Below are 26,952 nucleotides of genomic sequence, written 5' to 3'. Positions count from 1 at the left end.
GCTAGTATTGGGAATAAATAAGCAGGGACTGGATAGTTGCGGTGATTAGGCGAAGATATGTGGAAAGAGCTATGAGGAAAGAGGTGCCTGAGTTAGGGTAGTGAACTTTTTCTTAACATTGGTACCCTGATACAAGTCCTTGGTGCAGTAGCATTTGAAAAGTCAGCATGGTGTAGTGGTTAAGAGCAGTAGACTGTATTCTGGAGAACCGGGTTTGATTCTCTACCCCTCTAAATGAATGACAGAGTCTGATCTGGTGAACCAGGGCTGTTTCCGCACGCCACAATTATACCAGGTTACAGTCAGTATCTTACAATCCGGGTCTATTTTATCGCTGTTTTTCCCTTGGCGTGGCTGCCCATTTCTGTGAAGTAATTGAGTAAAGACCGGAGGAGGAAATACTCCAACGTGTTTCGCATGAGCTGGGGTCTTTTGTATTTACATCACAAGCATATCTGTGCCTGCACAAACATCCCCGGTATCCCGCGTTCTGATTGGCTGTTGTTTTTGGGTGGAAGCTTGAATGAATGTCTCCACCCTGCCTTTTGAATTGCTGGCGCCTGACCCCTTCTTAACACTGAACTCAAACTGGCCGTTTCCTGCTCAAGGTCCGTTTCGAGCTGTTGCCACCCCCACAAAAAGGCTGCACTTCTGATTGGTTGGCACAGCAAGCAGGAGAAAGTGACACCCCCCCCCCTTTTTTTCCAGTTCTGGATAGGATCATGCGCAGGCCTCAATATGGCAAGCGGCAGCAAAAAACAATGGGGCACAGCATCACATCACATTCCCACTCACGTTCTCATATTTTTGTGGAAAGTTAAAGATCCCGTCCCCCCAAAAAATGCAGAAACGACCCAGGTTTATTTTCTGACTCTTCCACATGAAGCCTTCTGGTTGACCTTGGGCTAGTCACAGTTCTCTCAGAACTCTCTCAGCCCCACCTACCTCACAAGTATAATATAAATCAGTCAAAGCAAATCAAGCAAGGTGTCTGTGGTGGGGAGGGGAAGGGAAAACAATCATAAGCCTGTTTGAGCCTCCTTAAACGGAAGAGAGAAAGTGGAGTATAAAAACCCGCTCTCGTTCTCCATACTTGTCTGAATATGGTCCTAATTGCAGAAAAGGACAACCAAAAAGGGTAAAGGGTTGAGACATATCTTCTGGGAGGCAGGGCTAAAGCATCTGGGGCTCCCCTGATGCTGGCAGGGGATGATGGAAACTGTAGTCCATAACCTCTGGAGGGCCGTGAGTTTGACACCTATGGTCAAGAGTATTGATATAAAATGGAATATTCAAATGATACAAAAAAAGCAAAGGTTTGTATTCTTCGCCACAGTTTGCATAAATCAGACATTACAACAAACCTTGATTTGAGAAAATCAGGAAAAGGAAGAAAGGACCATGTGCAGAACAGGTGTCATAGTTAGAGTGTTGGACTGGGATCTAGGAGCCCTCTGCCATGGAAGTTTACTGGATGATCTTGGGCCAGCAACACACTCCAGAGAAGGGTCTGCAACCTGCGGCTCTCCAGATGTTCATGGACTACAAATCCCATCAGCCCCTGCCAGCATGGCCAATTGGCCATGGTGGCAGGGGCTGATGAAATATGATCCAACCCTCGGCCCGCAGGTTAGACTACTCCTAAAAAAAGCTTTAAAAGGGCATAGCTCTGCCATGTTTGTTCTTCATGTAAAACAGAGCTCCCCAGAGAATATTGTTCTGGAATATACAAACTCCACCTATGACAATTACATTTAAAGTGCAAAACTTTCTTGCATGTGGTTGTGGACCATCTGCTGCAGTTAAGAGCAATTTCTTTTGCTCCGGCTCGCTTTGCGGCAGCTGTTCGAATGAATAACTTTGCCCCTCCATGCAGACGTTTTGTCCCCAAAGGCTGCCCTCAAGGAGACTGTGCATAATTTGACTCGAAAGCGAGGTGCAGCTCAGCAGAGCAGGAAATTAGGAGTGCTATTTTTAAATTTCGAAGAACCTTAATGAACAGCTTTCTATAGAATGAGGAAGCTTTAGGAGTCATTAGGGATGCCCTTTGCTTCACTGAATTGCTTTCAAGGGCCCCGAACCGGTGCTGGGCGTTATAGGAAGATCATAATCCTTCTGGGGCAACTGCAACGGGGTTGGAGTTAAAAAACTGAGAGAAGTGTGAGGTGCAACCGAAATCCTTATTCTTATCCTTGATTGACGATTGTTCTGCTTCTTGGAGTCTGATATTGTTGGTACATGAGAGATAATTTTTCTACAGTGGGTATTCATTTTGTTAGGATTTCAGCCTAGACGTTGAAAGTTTCTTCTGGACAAACTACAAGTGACCTAACCCGATTTGCCTCCCACACACTTTCCAAGTAGCAAATTGCATTTTGTGACTTTTGTTTTCCTGCCAAAATGTACATTACTGCCTGCCGAGCTGGAGAATGCCGTGGAATGCAACCGGATAGTAATGGGTAGGATATGTTTTTCTCAGTCCAGTATTCTGTCCATTTTATCTTCATGGGGCAGCTGCAAATCGTTTCAAAGATGGATAGGAATTTCGCTTGTCATCAAAGACTTTTCCTCCTCCTATCAATGAAGTATCTGCTGGCCCAAGTACTCACTCTTCGTCTCCAGGGAAAGAAACAAGCAATGCATATGCATTTTTGGCAAGTCTAGCCTCTTCTCTGTGATTCTTTGGAGGACTGGACACGGCAGGCACAGCTTTGAAAGTCGATTTACTAATACATTTCATTAATAGCCATTACTCTGACATTAAACATATGGAAAATATTTGAGAGGAGGGAAAATACCAAAAGGGATCATGATTACAGATCTCTTACAGATCACAGGGTTTGTGAATTCTTCTTATTTTAGAGGTGATAGTTTTCCTTGGGGCAAGATTTGGTATACCTGTTAACAATTTTTTTAAAAGTAAAGTTGCATTTGGGGGCGGCATAATACATTCTACATCACTGCATTTTAGAGTTGTTAATTTCTTGGATATTGAAATTTATATTTCCCTGTGGTTCCTACTAGATGTGTTGTCGTCGTCGTCATCGTCATCGTCATCATCATCAAGCCCATCATGCTAAGTAGCATATCGGGCAACAGATGCTGTCCAGCATTTCCAGTCTTGGCGAGTGTTTCAGCCTCTTCCCATGCAACTAGATCAGGGGTCTACAACCTGTGGTTCTCCAGATGTTCATAGACTACAGTTCCCATCAGCCCCTGCCAGCATAGGCCATAGCATGGTGGCCAATGCTGGCAGGAGGGCTGAACTATGAACTCGTAGTCCCATGAAGTATCTGGAGGAGATCCTGAGTTACCGAACTGAACTAGATGTATAGTGCAATCCTAAACAGAGTTACATTCTTCAAAGCCCATTAAATTCAGTGGACTTAAAAGGAAGTAGCTCTATGTACAACTGTACTGCTGGACAGTGGTTCTCAATTAACATCCTTTATCATTTCCAGACCCTTTAGTGGCTTTGCAATAATCCTTTCTCAATTTGTTATGTTGTTATTTCTGCTTTTTTGTTCTTTTGCCTAACTAGCTCTATCTTTCCGCCAATACTTACTTAATAAGTGACTTGACAGCACTTCACAGGCACATAAAGCCTATCTCAAGCTAGGCTGAATATTGATTCTTGTTTTTTTAAAAAAACTAGTTGCAGCATCCAGCCCAAGGTGTCTGCTGTTTCGTGGTGAGCGTTGCTGGGGAAGTGCGGGTGGCTTGGAACATCTGGAAGGAGTAGTGGAGGATCTGTTTGTTGTTCAGAAAGCTGCTGCGTCCCAGCCTGTGCTTTGAGCTCTTGATTTGCTTTAAAGATGAGCAACGTTGCATCAACATGTTGTGCAGATGGTCTATAAGGGACCGCTCTTCTTCTGATCATGAAAGATGCCTTGTGAGTCACATGATGATAGATGCTGGAGCCTGGAGGAGGACTTTTTAAAAAAGGATTTATCTTCCTTGTATGGCTTTGGATGTTAATGGTTGTTAAATGCAAGGGACCACTTGATGTTTGTTTGTTTCTCATGGTTGAAATAATCCAGTGAGGAACAATGGCTTAATGAACCATTGCCTGTCAGGGGAAAATTCTATGGGATAAGTCCACACAAATTACCATCCCTTCAAAACTATTAGCCTGCGTTTAGGTTCATAATGATCAGCTCCTGATTTCTATAAGTCCTCTGTACCTAGGCACCTGGACATTATCTTTATATACTACAGGAGTCCATTTCTTCAAGTCTTCCAACAGGTCAGGGTTCTCTTACTGCCATTAAATGTTTTGTGGTTTTTAATATTCATATGGCTGTTTTTTATGTTTGACGGCTGCATCCCTTGCAACCCACTCGATAGTTATTTACATTTAATGGGGATGGTCCGTGGCTCAGAGGCACAGCGTTTGCATGCAGAAGATCTCAGATTCAGTCCCTGGCATCTGCAGTTAGAAGGATGAGGGTAAAGATGATGAGAAGGACCTCTACCTGAGACCCTGGAGAGCCACCACCAGCCAGAGCAGTCAAGGTTGACTTTGGTAGACCAATGGTCTGACTTGGCCACCTTAAGTGGACAATTAGAGAGGTGAGGTACATAAGAATGTACACAGTGTGGTGTAGTGGTTAAGGTGTTGGACTAGGTCTGTAGACACCCAGGTTCAAATCCCCTATGGCCATAAAAGCACATAATCAAAGCACTTGTGACAGATGACCATCCAGCCTCTGCTTAAAAACCTCCAAAGAAGGAGACTCCACCACACTCTGAGGTAGTACATTCCACTGTCGAAAAGCCCTTACTGTCAGGAAGTTTTTCCTGAAGTTTAGGTGGAATCTCTTTTCCTTCACCTTGAACCCATTACTCCTGGTTCTAGTCTCTGGAGCAGCAGAAAACAAGCTTGCTCCCTCACCAACATGACATCCCTTCAAATATCTACACTATCATGTCACCTCTTAACCTTCTCTTCACCAGACTAAACATCCCCAGCTCCCTTAGCCTCTCTTCGTAGGGCATGGATTCCAGACCTTTTACCATTTTGGTTGCCCTCCTCTGGACCCGTTCTCAGCCTAGGCGGGTTACCTGGAAATTCTGGGAGATTTGTGAATGGAGCTTAGGGTAGTGTTTAGGGAAAGGAGGGTACTCAGTGAACTATAATGCCATCGATACCAACTTCCAAAGCACATTTTTTTCCTAGGGGATGGCTGCAGATCTGTAGTAATACCAGAAGATCTCCAGCCCCCATCTAGAGGTTGGTAATCCTATCTCAGACTAAATTACCTCACAAAGTGATCGTGAGCATAAAATTGAAGACGGGGGAAGATCACTGGCAGAAGGTGTGATAAAAATAAAACGAATACATTAACTGTGCTCGATGGAATGGTCCATTTTTACATACTTCCACTTTTAAATTATGTACCCTCACAGTAAATGGGAGGTGTGAAAAAGTTTGGCAATGACACACTTAGCCAAGCTCTTTCAAAAAGAACTGGGGAGGGGGTTCTCGGGAAAGGCTGATTGGAACTGAGGCAGGCTGAGAGGATTTATCAAGTGAATTTTCATGGTAAATATTTAACAGATAAAATTATAAACTCTGAGGGGCTTAGGAAGGAGCATATGGAAGTGGTTCTTTCGGAGGATGTTCAAAGAGAATAAAAGCTGCTTTAGAATTAAGAGGTTGACAGGAGAAGCAAAGTGTTTGATGGCTTTTGTGGGCCCACGGATAAAGGATGAAAATGGCTCAGAAAATGAGGCAAAATGAGGTTTAAAAATAACAATAGGGTAATAAAACTGAATGAAACATTATGTCACTCTCACCTCTGGTTTATTTTTGCTTCTGACTGCAAGCTAGGATTCTTCCCGAGCAAGACTTGTTTTTATCCTCCCTCTGCACCCTCATTTGCATCCTAATTTTTTTGTGATGTCTGGAAGAGCAAAATAATTTTTAATGGTAAATTAGCATCGGGTTGGTTTTTTTTGAGCAAAATATGTACATTCATGAGGTGGGATTTTGTAGCTTGGCAGGGACTGGGGAAATGATGCTTCCGGCAGAGAACTGACCCCAAAAAGTCTGACATTTAAGAATTTTCTGCTAGACGTTTAAGAGACTGGAGGCAGAGTAAATGCAGAGAGAATCAGGGAGCTCTGATTCCTGATTGAGTCTAGTGCTAAACCGTTTATTTAAAAAGGACCGTTCCAAGACCTCTTTTTTGGGTACATTTTCCAAAATCCGGTGCCACACAGCTGCTTAATATAATACATGAAACTGAAGTCTGTTTCCTTATCAGAAGCTTGCAGCTTGTCATACTTTAATAAAGGGCTGTATTGAGGGCTTAATTTGAGTAAGGGTTTACCAGACTTCTGTTATCAAATCAACTGATGCCTGCAAACCAGTCTGGGGAATAATTTCTGAGCGTGTGGGGAGTACTCTCGGGGAATACTTTCTGAGCGTGTAGGGAGTTCTTTCTTAGTGTGCGGGGAGTACTTTCCTTTCCCTTCAGGGTTGTTTCAAGAAACTTTTGTGCTTTAAACTCTTTACTTGTGTGTCAAACCATAAAATATGCACATGCTTTAAATCTATTATGAAGGGTACATGTATATATAAATTGTGGCTTTCCTTTTCCACCTGCATTTTAGGAGGAGAAAGGTTGAATTTTTCTTAAGCAAAAGGAAAAATCTGTGGGGTACGTATATTGGAGTGTAGTTTCCACACATGATATGTGTGTGCTTCTAACCCACATACAGGATATTTCATAAGAGACAGCCCCATGGCACCCCATCTAGCTCCTTGGGCTAGAGGACAATCCCAGAGCACTAACCCAGAGCCCGCCCTGAATAATGTGGTGTTCAGAAGTAGAATCTTGGCAGATAAGATGCTGGGGACAAGCAGTCTTCATACACTGCTTCTGGGTTTCCAGGAAACACCTGGCTGATCACTACTTGAAAGAGGATGCCGGACCAGATTCACCTGCATTTTCACCTGGTTAATGAGCAAACCCTCATATTACTGAGGAACCTACACTGGTGTATCTTTGAAACTCTGAAGGCAACAAGAACACTAACGAGTTTGGAAACAGTGGAGTATTTACTGTTCTAAGGAACTTGGACTTCAAGTGTCAACTGTCCTGAATGGGGTTGTACTCAGTGGTGGGATCCAAAAATTTTAATAGGTTCTGATGGTGGTGGGATTCAAACAGTGGCGTAGCTCCAATGGGGCTATTGGGCAGGGAGGTTGCTTTAGTAACCCCTTCTCAGCACTCAGAAAAAATTAGTAACCACTTCTAGAGAAGTGGTGAGATCTGGTAGGATCCCACCTCTGGTTGGATTCCCCACTCCTCCATAAGAATGGCACTCTAATCTGGTGAACTGGGTTTGTTTCCCCTACAAATGAAGCCTGCTGGGTGACCTTGGGCCAGTCACAGTTCTCTCAGAACTCTCTCAGCCCCACCTGTGTCACAAGGTATATTTTGTGGGAAGAGGAAAGGAAAGAAGTTTTTAAGCAATTCTGAGACTCCTTAAAGATAGAGAAAAACAGGGTATGAAACCACTCTTCTTATTCTCCTCCCGCTCCCAGGATTAGTTTAACAGCGGCTCTGCCACCTTTTTGATATTATTCACCATCAGCCTGGTTCCGTTTTGGTTCTAATGAAGCCCATCTCTTTTGTACAGGTTTGGTTTGTCCCAGAAAGGTTCCCTGGCACCAATTTATCATCCGCGCATTGAGACCCTGTGTAGCTGGCTCTGTGCATGGAGCCGGTAGCACTTCTGAGAATGCTACCTTTGAGGTCCTGATCTTTAACTTTCTGCCGAATAATGTAAGTTTGTCCTCCAGGATCACGCAACTACATTTCACAAAATTGGGGCCAACATCTTCCCCAGCACTATCTACCAATCTAAACAGTGTATAATGTCACAATCTTTGCACCAGGCTGGCAAGTCACCATGGGCTAAGAACACCTGTCACTCTTTACATTCCTAATATTTTAGAAGTCACTAACATCATTCATTCATTCATTCATTCATTCGATAAACCGCCCTACCCCTGGAGGGCTCAGGGCGGTGTACAACAACAAACAACAACACAATAAAACAAATCAAATAGCCCCAGTTAAAATAATACAAAACCTTAAAACTATAAAACTATAGCAGCAGTGACCATCAGTAGGTGATTAATAATAAGAGACGTCTGGTATCAGACCCCAGTGGTCAAACCCTGGGAGGGAGGGGGTTGGCAGATGGTCAAATATATAGCCAATGCGCAGGGCAACAAGAGGGGCCCTTCTAGTGTTAGTGCCCTTCTAATGTTTCTCTGTTGGGAAAAGGGTAGAGTCCTTGGGCAAGGAACGGCTCTATATTGCAAGGAGCGTGACAAACCTAACAGCTTTGCAGGGCTGGATTTGAATATTTCCTTTCTCCATTCTGAATCTGTCAGCTGTGAAATTCAGAGTAAAGGCATTAGAAACTCATGTGCTCGGTGTGGGTGTGTTTTGAAAGGAATACGTTGGATCACAATGAGGTCCCCCCCCCCCTTGTTTCCTGAGCAATGTTTATCGGAGCTTACAGGAAAGGACTTGGGAGAAGAATTAAACACATTTGCAGATGTGCCAAAGCATTCTGACCCCTTATATTTTCCAATGTCTCGTGGAAGCCAAGAATGGTCACTCAGTTACACTTAGGTGGACAAAGGTTGCAGTTATGAGATGCTGTAATGCCAATAAATATTTTATTACAGTTATAAAAATGGCCGCCTATCTTGAGGCAGATGTTTGTGTGCTTCTTTGTTTTGGATATATATTTTTCCATCTAAGCCATGCTTCTATCAGGCCTGGGATCTTCCAAGTTTTAGCACTGTATACAAGGGATTAAAGCACACCGCAGATATATAATGTCAGTGATTCTCAGTTTTGCTTATGTTTTGTAGAATTCTAGGAATATGAACTGCCAAGACAGACCACTAAATGGCTACTCTAGTACAGTGCTATTAGTACTTTGTGCAAATGTGAATCACTCCCTGGACTGAATGCAAATGTGAATCACTCCCTGCAGGGAATGCAAATGAGAATCGCTCCTTGGACTGAAAACCCCCACCTGCAATGCTATATTATCAACCACACCTTTGCATAGCAAGTTCCACCCAAACACTTACTGATTGGTTCCCTACCCAGGACATGACAATTTATATCTCACTAAAACATTCCCTTCTCACTGGACACAGTGTGTAACAGACTTTCCTCTGTGATACACCTCTGAAGATGCCAGCCACAGATGCAGGCGAAACGTTAGGAACAAGATCCACCAGACCACGGCCACACAGCCCGGAAAACCCACCACAACCAATGCTATTAGTAGTTCACCAAAACCAGGGAGACTCTGCCCTCCAAAGCTGCCCATTTCTATTAAAACCCACCATAGCTTTTCATGTTCCACACACTAAATAAGTTTCTCTAAGAGGAAGCAGCCCTGCTTTTCTCATGTGTCTTTTATAGGGCATTATCCTGCAAGAAGCTAGTTGGGCTGTGGTTTTTGCAATGAGCTATGGATTCAGAGAAGTCTTGAATTGTGGAATTGGCATGGGTCACAAGCCAGGTGTTCCTCCTATGCTGGGCCACTTCCTAGTGTTCTTGGTAGTCATCATGGAAGCTTTTGGGCCTGCTGTTTTGTGGCCAATAAATTGGTGATCCTCAGATGGAATGTCAGCCCAGGGAGCAGGCTCCTCTGGATCTAGCTGTTTATATGCTGGGGAAACTGTTGCAGAGGCTGCGGTCTCCTGATCTTCACCAGAGAAGTCTGTTCTCATGTTTTACTGTTCTGCCTTATGGGAGGAGTTTGTTCTGAGGTCTGTCCCTGGAGAATCTTGATTGGATCCATTCTCTGTCTGCTTGGATCATTAGCCATGAGGATCATAGTCTTAGACAGACTTTCCCACAGATCCTCTGGCACACACTGGAACAATCCGGTATAAAGCTGATGCAGCTGTATCGGGTCCTCGGAGTTTGCTTCGGCGGACAGCATCAGCATTCTGTCAGTTGCTGTAGCTGTCGTGGCCATTTGGTTACGTGGACTGACCTCTTGCTGTTCGCTGTCTAGGCAGCAGAAGAGAAGTTGATGTGCGAAGGCATCCTGGGACAGCATCTGCTTTCTGTCCTGCTTACAAGCTTCCCAGAAGTACTTAGACATGCACAGTTGGAAACAGGATACTGGATTATATTGACTTTTGATCCGACGCATCAGGAATGCTCTTATGGGAAAGTACTATGAATATGAATATGATACCTGGCTTGACAACACTACATGTGAAAGGGATCTGGGAGTCTTAGTAGACCACAAGCTGAACATGAGTCAACAGTGTGAGGTGGTTGCTAAGAAAGCCAATGTGATTTTGGGCTGCATCAATAGAGTCCTGATCAAGGGAAGTAATAGGACCACTCTATTTTGCACTGGTCAGACCTCACCTGGAATGCTGTGTCCAGTTCTGGGCACCACAATTCAAGAAGGGTATTGCCAAAGCTGGACTGTGTCCAGAAAAGGGCAACCAAAATGGTAAAAGGTCTGGAATCCATGCCCTACGAGGAAAGACTTAGGAAATTGGGTATGTTTAGTCTGGAGAAGAGAAGGTTAAGGGGTAACATGGTAGCCATCTTTAAATATTTGTAGGGATGTCATGTTGAAGAGGGAGCAAGCTTGTTTTCTGCTGCTCCAGAGACAAGACATGGAGTTATAGATTCAAACTATGAGAAAAGAGATTTCATCTAAACATTAGGAAGAACTTCCTGATGGTAAGGGCCATTTGACAGTGAAATATGTTGCCTGGGAGAATTATGAAGTCTCCTTCCTTGGAGGTTTTTAAACAGAGGCCAGATGGCCATCTGCCATGAGTACTTTGATTGTGTGTATTCCTGCATGGCAGGGGGTTAGACTGGATGACCCTTGTGGTCTCTTCCATTTCAATGATTCTGTGTGCTCATGTACCTTTTCTTCAGCATTATGAACATAAGAATTGCCTTGTTACATTAGACCAAGAACATTTTTCCCCTGTGATGTCCAGGCAAGCTCTCTTTTTCTTGATGTGCTGTGGTTATGAAATCTCTCCATTGGAAAACCTACTAAGGTTTATCTTTGTGTATAAAAAGTGGGTTAAGATTCTCCTTTTGTGCTGCCCTCCCCCACATTTACACTGCGTGAGTGAAAGATAGTGTTCGAAAGTGTTGTCAAGTCACAGCTGATTAATGGCGACCCCACGTGGTTTTCCAGGCAAGAGGTGAGCAGAGGTGGGTTGCCATTGCCTGCCTCTCCATCACCATGGGCTTTCTCAATGGCCTCTCATCCAAGGACTAACAAGGGCAAACTCTTCTTAGTGCCAGAATCCTTAAGTGATTGAGTATTTAGGTCAGGACAATTGACAGAAACACCTCTGGAAATATCTGCATACTCATACTGGAGAGTGCAGCTTGGGCTTTAGTTCTCTGTTTTAAGAAGAAATATCTCTTGTTCACACATTGTGAATTTGTTATTCCAAGCCTGGGTTGACATTCCATATTCCTGTTTCATCATCACCCAGAGTTATCACTGTGTTCTTCTTTGTTTTCAAAGTCAGTTCTTTTTTAACATAATAAGTTTTTCATACAGTTGCAGTACAAATGATGTAACAATATATTACATGACAATACCGCTATCCAACATTACCAATAAGAAAAAGACAATTAAAAATAAGCATTGATCTCTGCTTCCAGTTATCGTCACCAACTTTCTTCAGTCTTATATATAATTAACTATTCATAGCATTATATTTATAACTAATAGCAGCCATCGAGTCACCGGTGGCAGCCATTGCGGCAGAGGTGAGCAACAAGAGGCAAAGAGGAAGGGGGCATTCAGCTCATAGGGCGAAGTTGCAGGGAGCTGCAACGATTGGCCCGAGCTGAAAAAGGCGGGAGCAGCAAGACGCATAAAAGCGCCACACCCCGAGCCTCGGCCTTCTTGGCTTGCCGAGGCTCACATGGCATATCCTGACCCACCCACCTCCCCTAGTTCCGTAGTTAATCGGTGACGTGCGTAACGTTGTACGTGCATAACTGTATCTCCTATGTCACGGCTTGGCGGGTTGGCGTGGAATCAAGCAATATCTGGGGGGAGAAGCTTGAGCTGGAAGGCCAGTACTTCATGATTGTGCACTGAGGGGCGGAACGTCGCTGTAAGCAAGCCGGTAGGCTTAGCTGGTGCCTGCCACCCCAGCAGGTGGGGGCGGGGCGGGCCGGTAGGCAAGCCGGTAGGCTTAGCCGGTGCCCGCTACCCCAGCAGGAAGGGTTGAACCCAAGGGGTATCCACCCCAATGGAGATTGGGGATGGCATGATGTTGCAACTCGTTTGTCTGCCGAGCTTCTTAAGTGTTTTTGATGTTTTACTAATTAATAAATTGGGCTGCGGCCCAATCTATTTCCAAGATCTGGTTTGGTGTGTTATTTGCCGGGGAAGGGTCTACACCATCTGCATGCAATAGCATTACACAGCCAACTACAATGTTATCTACCCATACTTTCCACTCTGATTTGAATTAGCCAGTCTTACAAACTTTGTGACTTTAAGTTGCCATTTTTGCACCATTGGAATCTTTGAAATTTTCCAAATCTTGGCCCAAATTATTCTTGCAGCAGTAGATAAGTATCTGAACAAGTCAGCATATCTTTTATCTTTCTTTGCATCTAAAATTCCTAGCAAATAAATTTCAGGCTTCCTCTCCCTCTTATCATTTAAAATCTTTGATATTTCTTTATGGATCTGTTGCCAAACCCACCCACCCCCAGCCTTCCTGCATGACCCCCGTTGATGAAATAGAGTACCTGTCTCTTCTCTGCGTTTCCATCACCTGTCAGAACCTTTTTTTCACCTTAGCCAGCTTGTGAGGTGTTATGGACCAGCAATGAAACATTTTATAATAATTCTCTTTAACAAAGTAACTCTTAGTGAAACTTAAATCTTTGGTCCATAATTTTTTCCAGGTGTGTATCATAATATTATGTCCCACATTTCTAGCCCAACTAATCACATAATCCTTTACATTCCTCTTCTCCATACCTAAAGCTAGGCAAACTTCATACATCATTTTGATCAAATGTAAATCTATCTTCAGTAATGGATTCTTTAATACATCTATGTCTGTTGCAATCTTTAAAGATTTATCTTTATCAAAACAATTCTTGAGCTGTCTGTATAACTACCAGTCACAGTTTCTCCCTTACACATTTATCTCCTCCTGTGACCTTAGTCTATATTCTAATTTTCCAATCCTTACTTGTTTTTCAACTACATCTGAATACTTTATCCACCTATCCTTCTCTGATCAGCATCTACCATGCAACGCTTCATGTGGTAAGACCCAAAGCAGCATGTGGGGATAAAGTCTTTGTATATATCTTCCAGACTCTTACAGTGCAAACCTAACAGGATGATGGAGAAAGTGCTTGTTAGCTTTGTTCATATTATACCAGAGATAGGCATGCCAACCGAATCTAAGGCTTGTGTGTTCCAACATCAGAAGTCTGGAGTTCTTCAATATAAATCACTCCTTTAGCCAAACTAAACATGTAGCCTCAAAGTACAATTTAAGGTTCAGTAGCATCAGCCCCCCCCCCCCCCTGTTCTTTGTATCACACAATAGTTTATATTTAATCCTGGGCTTTCTCTCTCTCTCTCTCTCTCTCTCTCTCTCTCTCTCTCTCTCTCTCTCTCTCACACACACACACACACACACACACACACACACACCCCATATAAATTTTGTTAAATCTGTTTGCTAGCTTTTGAACGGCATATCAGAGTTAACGATTGAAGAGTTAATACACTGAAAAAGAAATAAAATCCTTGGTAGGATATTCATCTTTATTACAGAGATTTTCCCCATCAATGATAGTTTTAATCTACCCCAGCTTTGTAAATCATTCTTTACATTCTTCCAGAATTTTTCATAATTATTTTGAAAAAGCTTTAAATTAGTTATAGATATTATAATTCCTAAATATTTAACTGTTGTAATCCGACAGCACATCAGTTCCATTGAAAAATTACTTGAAAATGTATCGGATATAAATAACCAAAAACATTTCTCCTCTTTTTCGGACTATTTAAACCATTAACACACAATTCAATCTCTCAAACATTGCCATAAATACTAAGTTACTCCAAATTTCCATTGCCTCTAACTCTTTTTTATGCTTATGCAAAAAATCTTTGGTCTCCTGCACATTCAAAATCCTTCTTCTTACACCTTTAAATTGGAAAGATAAGCCTTCTGGGATTTCCCATTTAAAATAAATATTATTTTTCTTTAAAACATCTGTTAGGTCATTATAATCTTTTCTCATTTTCAGCCATTTATAAGGAATCTTTTTCATCACTATGACCTCTTTCCCATTTACTTTCAGTTTATTTTCATACTGCATATGTAATATTTCATCTCCAAGAGCAGCAGTGGCGTAGGAGGTTAAGAGCTCGTGTATCTAATCTGGAGGAACCGGGTTTAATTCTCCGCTCTGCCGCCTGAGCTGTGGAGGCTTATCTGGGGAATTCAGATTAGCCTGGGCACTCCCACACACGCCAGCTGGGTGACCTTGGGCTAGTCACAGCTTCTCGGAGCTCTCTCAGCCCCACCCCCCTCCCAGGGTGTTTGTTGTGAGGGGGGAAGGGCAAGGAGATTGTCAGCCCCTTTGAGTCTCCTATAGGAGAGAAAGGGGGGATATAAATCCAAAACTCAAACTCAAGAGATTTTCTTACAAAACCTATTAAAATATCCCTTGGGACTTTCTTTCCTTTAGCAAATTTTGAATGAATCCTAAATGCCTCATCCATTTGCACATTCATCCCATTTTCAGATTTTCCAAGAAAATCAGCTAGAATCTATATCATCCTTTGAGTAACATTCTCAGTATCTAATTCATACCCTGTTTCCCCGAATATAAGACATCCCCTGAAAATAAGACGTAGTAGAGGTTTTGCTGAAGTGCGAAATATAAGGCATCCCCCGAAAGTAAGACGTAGCAAAGTTTTTGTTTGGAAGCATGCCCGACGAACAGAACACAGAAAAAATAAGACATCCCCTGAAAATAAGACATAGCACATCTTTGGGAACAAAAATTAATATAAGACACTGTCTTATTTTCGGGGAAACACGGTATATAGTCTTAAACCTTAAGACTCTTCTTTTCATATTATTTCCAATAACAATACATTATTTTTGTTTTTCCCAAGATGTGAGTTTTTCTTCCAAAACATCCATCCTGATGTTCATGGTTTTAAAGTCGTCCAACAAATGATTAACACCTTGTTTCAGAGTAGTAATTTTTGCAACTTTTTAATGTTGTTCAAATCATTATCTATTTTGTTCACTTTTCTACTGGTATCCAGTATAGTTTCTGACATTAATTTTAGTCAGCAATTCCTGAGCAGTATATCTATCGGGCATCTGTGCATCGCTTTGCACTTGGGCATTCTACTTTTGAGGTGCCATTTTCTCAAGTAAAAGTAACCAAAATTGTAACTTATTTATTAAATATCTCTGTATTAATACTCCAAGATGAAAGTCTCCAACACAAAAAACTCTCAAAGTAGATGGTCCTTAAATAAAGCAGGTTGTTTTTATTCACAACCTGCTGTCAGTCCACCCCCTTCCTGCTTTTTGACAATCTGGGCAGGGTTGTAATTTCCATGCGACTTCTCATAAGAAAAGAGGCTAGTTTTCAGTTCCTCCAAACAGGGATTGGTGAAGGTAACTCCCAAAAGTCCTCTTTAAATTTCTTACAATTACGGGAGTGAAAACTGCACCTGAGCCTTATACTTCACAAGTTCCTTTGTATCAAATGGGTGGGCTTTCTTTCCCTGAATGCTGCAATGCTCTTGTAGGAGTTGCTTGCAGCTGCTAAGATAGCAGTCTCCGCCCCAATTTGGCAAGGGTCCCCGTCTCCCCAAAGAATCGCCTGTTCTTGCCAGGGGTCCACTTCAATCCTTCTTTATGCTGGTGAGCTTTAAATGTGACTAGAGAAGACATTGAGCCCACAAATCTGATATGAGGCTCTGCTCTCAGAGGAAGCTGCCGGAATGGGTGGAAGTATCACTGGAAGTCTCCATTGTGGCTCTTAGACATGAATTTAAAAGTTATCATGGAGGGTCTATGATGTGAATAAAAACTGGTGTGCCTGCTAGGGTTTTGGTTGTGTCAGAAATGCAGCCCTGAAGGAAATGGAGTCTGAAGAAGGTAGTCAAATAAATCAGTCAGTAACAGGACATTTAATGATCATTAATATATTTTTGTAAACCAGGAAATAAGACTCTGAGGGCACTTCAGACGTTCTCCTGGGAAAGAGATGCAAGGAAGGAAAAGCTCAATTCATTAGAATGACACAGAAGTGTGAGAGTATTCAGGATATCCCAAAATGTTTTGGGAATGTTTTGATAAAGCAAAATATTTGTAAACCCTGTTCTTTATACAGACACCCAGTTCTGGTGACAAGTCTTTTCAGCTACACTTGATTCCAGTTCTAACATAATCCATCTATTTGTAAGGACAAAGCCAGATTTGGATAATTTATTGAGATACTTGATATTCTTGCAGTTTTTAGAATAAATGACAGAGCTCATAAACTTGAAAAATAGTGTTGTTTCAGTTTTCTTCTCCAGAATAGATTAACCCAACCCCTTAAACTCAGTTAAATGTGGCAACAGCATTTGACATTTCCATAGTTCTAGGTTGTAAGAGCTCTAAGTAAGAGCTCTTATCTGCAGTAAAGCTCACCTGCCCAGGTGTTATGGAATCTTCATAAGCACTCCAGTGGCTCAGAAGTTACAAAAACTGTAGGCTTAGTAGCCATATGGAGATTTTTGTGGGATTTTTATGTGCAAAAAGGGGGAAGATGAATCATCAGCACAATACTTGTCATTCAGACGTGGGGTCTGACATTAAGACGAATCTCACAGCAGCCCGCACTTGGCTTCATGTCCGGTACGAATGGAGTTACAGGTGAGCTGCCAACAGGCAACGGGCAGCCGAACAAGCCCGCAGGTGACCCCGACCTGGGGACAGAGCAGCTGCCAGGTGGAGAAGGGGCCTGGGGCAGAGAAGGAATCCAGGGCGGAAGAAGCCCTACAACCCAGACGAGGAAGACGAGGAGTCAGATACTCTCGCTCCTGACCTGCACAATACATACTGGGGTTTTGGGCATGGTGCCCGAGGAGGCACGGGTATGGAGTTGTCATTCCAACTGGCCCCCTTTTCGCACGATTACTGAGGGGGCCCGATCCAAGGGATGACGTGAGTCTACCTGGCTCATGTACCTTCACTATGTATCCAGCACAAAAATAATGAAGGTACACTTGGAGCATCTGACTTGGGGGAAATGATGTGGGGATTTTGAAGGTAGGTTGTTTAAGATTAATGGCAGTTTTCCAGGTTTTTCTTAATATATCCAGTATGGTGAAAGCAACTGGAAATTTGTGGAGACCCACTTCACCCGAAACTCTAGAACTCCCTGCTCTCTTATATCTTTACATACAGCTGGAAGACCAAAGTCTTCCTTGTACCCAACCATCGCTTGTGCTATTGACCTCAGCCTCGGGCTGTAATTTTAACTGTGGTTTATCGTCCTGATTTCTGGCCAGGAGAGCAAAGTGCCATCTATCTTTTGTAGTAATGCACCGCTGACCCAGCAGCACCGTGGTCGAGCGCTGGAACACCTACGCTCCTACGGCCTTCTGGTCGCACTCCGCACTTCACCTCATCCCCTAAGTGAGTCAATGGTCGCGGAACTGTCTGCTTCAGTCACCGGGCGAGGGGACACTGGTCTTGCCCCCAGGTGAGGTGATTAGGCTCAGACGCCACGCCCTTCCTCCTCAAGACGTAGCCAGGTGAGATCATGCATCACATGACATCTCCCGACTCCCGCTCTCCCGAACTCCTCCTCGCCTCCCTTCTACACCATAGAATCACAATAAAGGTGCTAGGAACCAGCACGCTGGAGACTCGCTAGGGAACACGGGACCTCCGCCTCCGCTGCTGGCGCATCTCCACCAGATGTTATCTCCGCCTCGCCTCGCTTCTGCGCTGACCACGCAATATCGCATCGCTGGTGTCAAAACCCGAATCCTCGAACTTCCACCCTGCTCACCGCCGCCTGAAGGGTCAAGGGTAAATCGGTCCGCTGGATCGGCGCATCCAGGGACCACACCGCTGTATCAGCTTGTCCTCTGGATCGGCGATCCAGAGACTCGGCCCTAGACACTCTTCGCCCGACGGAACACCGGTGAGTATGGGAGTTTGCAAAAGCAGGGCTTATGACAAGCACGCTAATCCAACTGAAAGCTGCGAAGCAACGCGGCAGGGTCTCCGTAGTTATAGGGAGCTGCGCAAATTGGTTGAGGAGATTGTGCTCAATGTCCATGGTACCCAGAAGGGGGACATTGAATCTGCGGACTGGGAAAACATCGGGCGCATTTTCTCGCATTGAGCCTCGCCGATGTCACTGCTACTGACGCGGGAGACAATGTTAAGGTCAGCCATCAGCCTGCAGACCCATGGCTCCCTTGCTGTAGGTCACTCTCCTCGATCTTTCACCTTCAATTTCAAACTTCGGAATTTCTATCCGCTAAATTGGACGCCTGTCCTTCTGCCCCCTTGCTCTCCTCCGCCCATTTCACTTCCGCCCCTTCTGTCTGGCCATTTTCTCCGGCCACCGCGACCTCCGCTTTCAGCCATCGCAATGGCGCTGGTTTCAAAACTCGCAGAGCATATTAGCCACGATCCGTAAAAGAAAGAAACCCCTGGACGGAAGATCATGCCGAGTTCTCGCATTGTGCCCCGTCCATTTCACAGATACCAAGGGAGGATGGTACGTTCAGCGGGTTGGTCGAAAGCAATCGCCTCTTTAAGCCATAACATCCTCACTGAGCTTCTCGCAAAGCGACGCGGGACGTAGGAATCACTAGCCTCACGGAGAGGCATGCTAGAGGCAATCAGCGCGAGGAAATCACTTAATGGTTCCGACGCACTGGAAGACCACCTTCCGCGATGCCCTGAGCCCTGCACAATTTGTGATCTGGGAAAGCTTAGTTCCGCCAGCAATGCTTACAGGGCAGCTCAGCCCGGGCGGGCGCCACACCGGGCCGCGACAGCTTTACGGCTTCATGCCTTCTGTGCAACCCTGCAACAATCAGATTGTCCTGCCTGAGGCCACTCCTTACGGTCGCCTCCGAAAGGCGCTTTGGCGTTTGTCAAGGTCCCTACCCTACAGCTCCACACAGAGCTTCCGCCATACCACGGGCAAAAGCCCCAAGAGCCCTATGCCGAAGCCTAGAACAGGCTCCAGGGAAGCCAAGAGGGCAGTAGATAGCTTAAGAGGCCCAAAACGAGTTCCTCATGCTACCGCTAAGGAGAACGCCCACGGGAGTGCCGCAGAGCAATCATCACGTGGCCTGGGCAAAGACCCTGAACTGGCCGACATGCTTAAGGCCTACAGGACATCGGATCTTCCTCACTCACCAAGCTAGCCCTCCCCGCACCTCTCCACCGCCAGGGACAGCCTCAGGATGATTGCTTTAACCATGCAGACCCCGACACTGGCGGGAATGTAGGCAGCTCCGGTGGGGGCCTATAACTCATGGAGGAGGGTCTCTCCCTCAGTGAGAAGGCTGCCCAAGACCTGGTGCCCACGATGCCAGAGAGGTTTCCATTGAGAAGCTGCACTGCCCGCTGGAAACTCAAGGCCCGGCTGCCTCCCCAGCCCACTCAAGGAGTGAGAATATTAGAACACTCCAGACACCAAGGCTCCACGCCCAAACCGCTTCCCCACCCCTGTGGCATCTCGGGCCACGGCACCCAGCCCATCTCCTTCAAGTTCCCCACGAGGTCCTTGTCGCCCCAACCTGTATGAGGACCCTATCCCTACCGACTATTGGGCTGGAAGGCCTAAGGCTCCGGCTGAGCAGGGAGTGTTCATCATTCCCGGAGTAATCGACTCCACGCACTAGGGACCCATCCATCTCCAGATCTGGGATCTAACATCCTGGGCAGGAGTTGCCCACTGAACCAGCTGGGCGCATTAGCCGATCCTCCTGCCCCATGCGCTGCCCGGCTGTCGACCCAATAAAGGCGACAAGTCTCCGCAGCCAACATGGCGCAGCCAGCACCACCATATCATGGAACATTCCATCGGAAGCTCCTGCCTGCATCTGGAGCTTGCTATAGAGGGATGTATGTTTAAGGCCTGGTAGACACCGCTGATGTGACTGTCATCAGGGACAGCCGAGTGGCTCCTGACCAGTGGTCACCCCAGGCTTGCCCCGCATATCTGGGGTGGGGAAACAACCGCTGACGGAGCATCCGGGCCTCGGCCACGTCCACAGCCCAGGGACTGGAGCTGCCAGCCACGGTACTGCATCGTCTTGGACATCCATGTTAACTTGGGAAGAGACCTCATGTTTTCGTGGTCAAAACGCATCTTAGTCTGGGATGGATAAATCCATCTACTCTACTAACTCATTGTAAATTCATTGCCTTCTCAAACTTCCCGTGAGGGAACCACCCCTTTCTCTCTTTTCTTTTCTCTATCTTTCAACCAAGTAGAGGCGGGAGGGCCATTGACTGGCCCTCCCTGGATGAAATCTGGCCCGGCCTCCCGATACCTCCCCAGCACTGCCAGACAGGCCCCAGTTTAAAAAAGGAGGCTGCCGCAGACCAAATTCACTCACAAACCAGTTTGCCTCCAGTGGTCATGGTATTATAGCACCATCAGCTCTAAGACGCTAATAAAACCGCCTCAAGGGAGTGGTTTCGGGCGGCGGCATCTCCCCAAGATACCCGACAATTTTAGCACCATCCAGCTCCTCAAGTGGCCACCAAGGTCACGGTAAGTACATCCCCTACAAGGAAAACCCCTCTGCATGTGGAGTCCTCTGCCTTCAACCGAATGCCTTTGTTCCCTGACGCACTCCATCCCCAAAAAAGAGCTCCAAAGCCCCTTTCGCACTACTCTGATTAAGCATGTATACCCATTACTCCCAGGGTCCCACGCACCCTGCCCTCCTGTCAAATAATTTAAGAAGAGGATAGGCGGCTCCCCAGCAGAATTCGTATTAAAAGCAACCTTCAACTACACGCGCAGTCTGCAAAATAGCCTCACACATTAAACTCTAACTCAATAAAAACCTATCTTTGGATCTCCCGGCCACCCGCCTAGAATCGGGAAATTGGCGGGACCCGCCCCTCCTATAACCTGGGAAGGGGTGTGTTTCAGTCCTTATTCCTACAGGCTCTGCGGGATTCCGACTCGCCATGATCGGCATTGTGCCCATGGAATGGCGCCAGGAGGGAAACTAACTCCCATCCCAGAGATGGAACATCTCTTGAAGGGGATCCTGCCCAGTTGCCCACCGGAACGCCACGCCGACGCCAGACGGGCTCCCAGCATCTCGGATGACCTGGGAACGCCAGCAACCGCCAGCTAAGCTCAAGACAGCGCTGCGCCAGCAAGGCTACCCCGAGACACCTGGAGAACCTCTGTGCCGCCTTTGTGATCATCACCAACTCAAGGCCACCATCCTTGCCTGCTCTGTTGCCTCCTGCCATGGCACTGGGCCACCCCCTGACGAAGCCACCAGACCAACATCTGAGCAGTTTGCCGTCAGCTGCCAACGCCTCATCTTTCTGCCTTGGGCCAGTAATTTTAGAGTCGGGAGCCTGCTAAGTTCTGCCTGGTTCCCTGCTCTGTAGCTCTGAGACTTCTAGCTGAGTCTGGCTTAAGCCCCTTTTATGAATGCTTCATCCATCAGTACTTCTATGAGCTTGACTGGGGACCCGCTGTCCAAACTCTCTCTGCCGGCGCTTCCTTGTCACCAAGACTGTCGCTTAATCACGAAGTCCACCTGCGCCTCAAGATTCCTCGCTGACGAGATCTAGGAACCTAATTCGGCCCATTCACCGGGTTCGGTCAACTGGAACTGCACGCTGACAGAGAGGACATTCCCCTGCAGTAAATGGAACATCTTGTTCTCGGCTGGGTTGGGTTCTTGGACTTCATGGGAGAGAACTTTCAGCTACATCCCTGCTCCGGCTCTGTTGGACTTCTCTGTTGCCTTTTAGTCGCCCCACCATCGCCCTGCCTCAGGCTCCACCCTCAGGGAGCTCCGGGCGCCTGGCCGCCACTCCACTCTGCCCCCTCGACCCTCTTGCCGGGAGCGATGCGGTTGCCCTCTCCCAAGCTGGGAGTTCGCCTCCCCTCGCAACTTCCCTAGTGGGAGTCCCCGGACTCGGGCTTCTACAATGCTAAGACTATTGGTCGGCTGGCCTGTGTCCTGTAGTCCATCAATTTGCCTCCACCGCCTTGGATGCCCCAGCCTCCTGGTGCTAAACAGGGAATCCTCGTCAGCCAATCTCTAGATAATCGTGTCACATTGATTACTTTGTTGTTATTACATCACCAAGGTTGTGAGAATGTACATAATATGTGTTGTTTTAATCTCTCTGATAACTCCCAATTGATCCAGCATATGAAAAGTGGAATTCAAAAGGTTGTATCCAGTCTAAAGTACATGTATTGCCCCACAGATCAGCCCTCTGAGCTGGCTGCCGGGAGGATGGTTAAGTGCTATCAGACAGCTCTGCATTGGTTTTGATTGTATGCCCCATCGCTGGTCTTGTTTCGCCTAATGTAGCCCACATTGCCTGTAACGCGGTGTAAGAAGCCCTCGACTCTCCCCTGCCCGCAAACCCGTTCCCATTGTTGCACAAGCAGCCTGGTCAATCCCCGACCAAACAGCTGAGGAGACAAGCTGCCCCCCAAATCACCAGCATTTCTCGGGCCTCCCCTTCTAAAATGTAAAAGGAGGGTGATGTAGTAATGCACCGCTGACCCAGTATAGCACCACGAAAGCTGGAACACTCACGCCCTAATGCCTTCTGGTCGCACCCCACCCCACCTCATCCCCCCCCCCTATGAGTCACTGGTCGTGGAACTGTCTGGCTCAGTCACTGGGCTTAGGGACAATGGTCTTGCCCCTAGGTGAGGATTAGGCTCAGACGCCACGCTTCCTCTCCAAGACGTAGGCCAGGCAGAGATCATGTATCACATGATGACTTCCACCTCCGGGCCCCTGAACCTCCTCCATTCCTCCCTACACGCCCCCGATAGAATCACAATGTAAGGTGTTAGGAACCAGCACGCTGGAGACTCAAGGAACATCGGACCTCCGGGCCCTCACAAGCATCTCCACCAGATGTTACTCCACTGCCTCATTCTTTGGCGCTGGACCACGTGGGTCGACTTCAATCTTTTTATGTAGTTTTGATTTCACAGCAAATTGTGGGGGTTTTTGGGGAAAAAATTAACCAGTTCCTAAGCAGCATACGAGAGGACGGAGACAAGATACACAAATGGGTTTCCAGAGCTCATTCTTGTAATACTTAAACCCATGGTTTTGCATTCCATCTGAACTCCAGTGAAATTCCTTGTTTTACAATGCTCTACTGCAAGGAGCTCATGAGTTTGCCTCTCCAGTTGATCTTTGAATTTTGTTTCTTGGTCACCCTTAGAACGCAACGGCATCTTGGAAACTAGATTTGTACATTGGTGGACAGGTGCAAGATTTGTCTATATATACAGGTGAATAAATCTGTTTTCAGGTTCATAAACATACCTTTGTGTTCCCATTCTTGTTCCTCTTGTGTTGTCTTTTTAGAACACCATGGCTCAGCCAGTACCCTGGTCTGTAGGAAACAAAATAAACAGATTACAGAATTAATGACCAAACAGAATAACATTAAAGCAAAGCTTTCTTGTTAATGAGCACTGCAGGCAGCTCAAATCCTTTATTTGAACACGAGAATTATAGTTTTAACTGTACTGTTTCCCCCCTTTCTAGGTCAAATCGGTTGATAGATGTGAAGGATCAGCACCATTGCTGTTCGTGGAAAACCGGACGTCTGAGTGATTTGTTGTGTGTGGAGGTTGCCCAACAAGAAAGCCCCCCTTGCTTCCTTCCTCTTCTGGGAAAGCACTCCAGAGTGGTCGGCTTTACTCTTTCTCTTCATCCCCCCAAGGACATTCTGTTATCTTTGGCCAAACTGAAGGAAAGAGAGAGTTTCATGTTGATTTTTGGCCTTCTATGTTGGCCTCTTTTTGTTTTGTTGTGTTTTTTTTTAGTATGTCTGTTAGTAAAGTGGGTAGACACCTTGATTCCGAAAGGCATGTCAATCAAGCTTTAATTACCCAATCCCAGAAAAAGTTCTTCACGTAATGGAATCCTGGAGTCATCACAATGCCCATCACGCCAGAGAATGCGGTGCTGTTTCTTCCCATCCTTTATCGGTGGCTGCAGAACCACCTGAAGGAGGAAGTAGAGGAGCCGGAGCAGAGGCTTTGCCATTCTGCCATCAAGAAGCTGAGGGAGTACATCCTCTTGAACTTCTCAGTGGAGGAGGGCAAACTTCAATATGGTGCAAATTCTGTGGACATGGAGATCTGTACTGTTTACCTTACCAAGGATCCAGGAAACACTGAGTCTCTTGGTCTAAGTTTTGGGAACATACCTGCTCTAGGGGACTACGGAGAAAAACGAAGAGTGGGGAGAAAACGGAAGGGGCATAAAGGCCCGATACTTGATGTTGGAAGCATCTGGGTCACCGACTTAAAGAAAAACAGCCCAGCAGGGCAATGTGGGAAGGTCCGCTTGAGAGATGAGATCCTTTCACTGAATGGACAGTTGATGGTTGGAGTGGACATCAGTGGTGCAAGGTAAGAAGCTTACATAAATTTGGGTGCCAATAAGTGATATATCCCGTTTACAATGCCACATAATGCTTTTGACCGGAAAAATATTTTCTGTGTACTGTTCTGGGCACCGTGTTGTGTAGATGCAAGACTGGTCTAGGGTTTTTTCAGTAGCTGTCCTAGTGATGTAGAATAGCTCTCTCTGGAGGCACTCTACCACTTTCAAGAAATTGGAAGAAATAATGTTGTTCTTCTAGGGTTTTGGAAGGGATTCTTCTGTTTGGAATGTGTGTTTAGACCCACCGTCCTGTTTTATTGATTTTAATCTTAGTTTTAGCATATTCTTATTTGTGTTGTTTGCAAGGCTGTAAACTGGAACAGATATTTATGCAAATTTAGTAAATAAATGAATACAGGGGGTTATGGCGTAAAGAAGCAAAACGTTTTGTTACCTAAAGCAGAAAATCTAATTCCTTTCTCCTAGTAAAAGTGTAATGGTAAATTAGTTAATTGTGAATGTATTACCTTGCTCCTCTTGGTAGTTTGCTGCCTCATTCTCTATAATAGTGTGGCCAACCTTTTTTTACATACATGTGTCCTAGAGAGTTGGGCGTATTCCACAAAATAGTTCCATGCATGCAATTGTTTTTGTGCAAACAGAAACACTACATTGACTTCTTATTGCCTGATTGCACTAAAGAAAAGCAATGTATCCCCAATGTCTTTCGCATATGTGCAAAACATAGCGCAAGGGATTTGGTTGTGTGTAAATATCATAACCAAATTGAATGAAATTGTGTGAACCGGCTCTTGTACATTCCATTGCTCCATAGGCATATCATTGTTGTGTTGAAGTTATATAATAGCAGTGTGTGTTGCTACAGCCACTGTACTTCTGCCTGGGTGAGCAGAGCTGCAGTAAGTTTGTATAAATTGGGTTGGTTGCTATTCATTTATTAATACTGCAGAAACTGACATTTGCGTACCTTGTGTGAATGGACTGCTAGCTGTGTTGTACCAGCCCACTCACCTAAATATGGATCCAACCTTCTGATGTAAGGACTCTCTGCTGAAGAAAAAGTTCCACATTTAGTTCCTAGGTTCTTGATTCCAAGAGGAAGTCTCTTATGGCTAACCTTCCCAACCACTGAGGATCTCTGGAGGTCCCCAATGGCGACCTAGGTCCCTTCTGAGCTAGGGTTGCCAACTCTGGGTTGGGAAATTTCTGGAGAAGTTGAGGGTAGAGCCTGGGGAGGGAAAGATTTGGAGGCAGAAGGGTGTTCAGTAGGGCCTAAAGCCATAGAGACCACTGTACAAAGCAGCCATTTTTCTAGGGAAACTGATCTTTGCCATTAAAAGATCAGTTGTAATCTGGGGAGATTTCTAGCCACACCCAGAGGCTGGCAACTCTATGCTTGGGCCAGTCTTTTGGGAAACCATTGTCCCACAGTTTTTCACTTTGACCTGCCATGAGGTGGAATATTTTTCACTTTTAGATGTGATAGGGGCTAGGAGTTATTGTAAGATACCATCAACAAGTATTCAATATATATTGATATATAACTGATTTTTAAGATTAGATTTTTTGGCTGTAATTGTGTATTTAATTCTGTAGATGTGTATTTATCACACACTGTTACCCACCCTGAACCCTTTTTTGGGAAAGGCCGAGGTATGCATCAATTGAATTAAATTAATTTTCCTCCTGCCTTATTTGTTTTGGAGCAATCCCAGTGTCAGAATCCCAAAAACTGCAACAAACTCATGTAGAAGAACAGTAGTTTATTGGTAATGAGGATCTTCCCTGGCTAAAGCCAGAACTGAGCTTTGCCCGCGCAAACCCCTATAGTTAAAGCAGGGTGCACCCCCCCCCTTGTGGGAATGCCCGCCAAAAGAACTGCAAAGGAGATAACAGTGAAGACAGCCAGGCATTGACCTTGGGCAGCACCTGGTACAGTATAGCATCACACAAAAGACAGAGAAAAGTCAGTTAGAAATGCAATTAACCCATTCCACCAGAAAGCAGCAAAAACAAACCCCATAATAAACAGGCCTCCCGACACCCAGCTAATTTCTCCTTCAGGGATTCCTGTTATTACCTCAGCATAGTTTCCAAGATTGTTCATGTTGGTCTGCAGTAGAACAACTAGCTTCAAGTCCAGTAGCACCTTAGAGACCAACAAGATTTTCAGAGAGTCAAAGTTCTCAAAGATATCCCCAAGATATT

General features: G+C 45.4%; 1 protein-coding gene across 5 annotated transcripts in view; it reads left to right on the top strand.

Moving 5' to 3' along the window:
- The window catches only part of PDZD2 (PDZ domain containing 2), a 309,977-nt gene that overhangs the window by 69,242 nt on the left and 213,783 nt on the right, over nt 1–26,952 (top strand). For all 5 annotated transcript variants that reach the window (XM_048503183.1, XM_048503184.1, XM_048503180.1 and 2 more), the window contains exon 2: nt 23,878–24,749. In XM_048503183.1, coding sequence (XP_048359140.1) covers nt 24,274–24,749 — 476 coding nt within the window. In that variant the 5' untranslated portion in view covers nt 23,878–24,273. The remainder of the gene's footprint in view (nt 1–23,877; nt 24,750–26,952) is intronic.

The sequence above is a fragment of the Sphaerodactylus townsendi genome, linkage group LG07 (assembly GCF_021028975.2).
Source record: "Sphaerodactylus townsendi isolate TG3544 linkage group LG07, MPM_Stown_v2.3, whole genome shotgun sequence".
Classification (NCBI taxonomy): Eukaryota; Metazoa; Chordata; class Lepidosauria; order Squamata; family Sphaerodactylidae; genus Sphaerodactylus; species Sphaerodactylus townsendi.
This window is presented reverse-complemented; position numbering and strand designations above follow the sequence as displayed.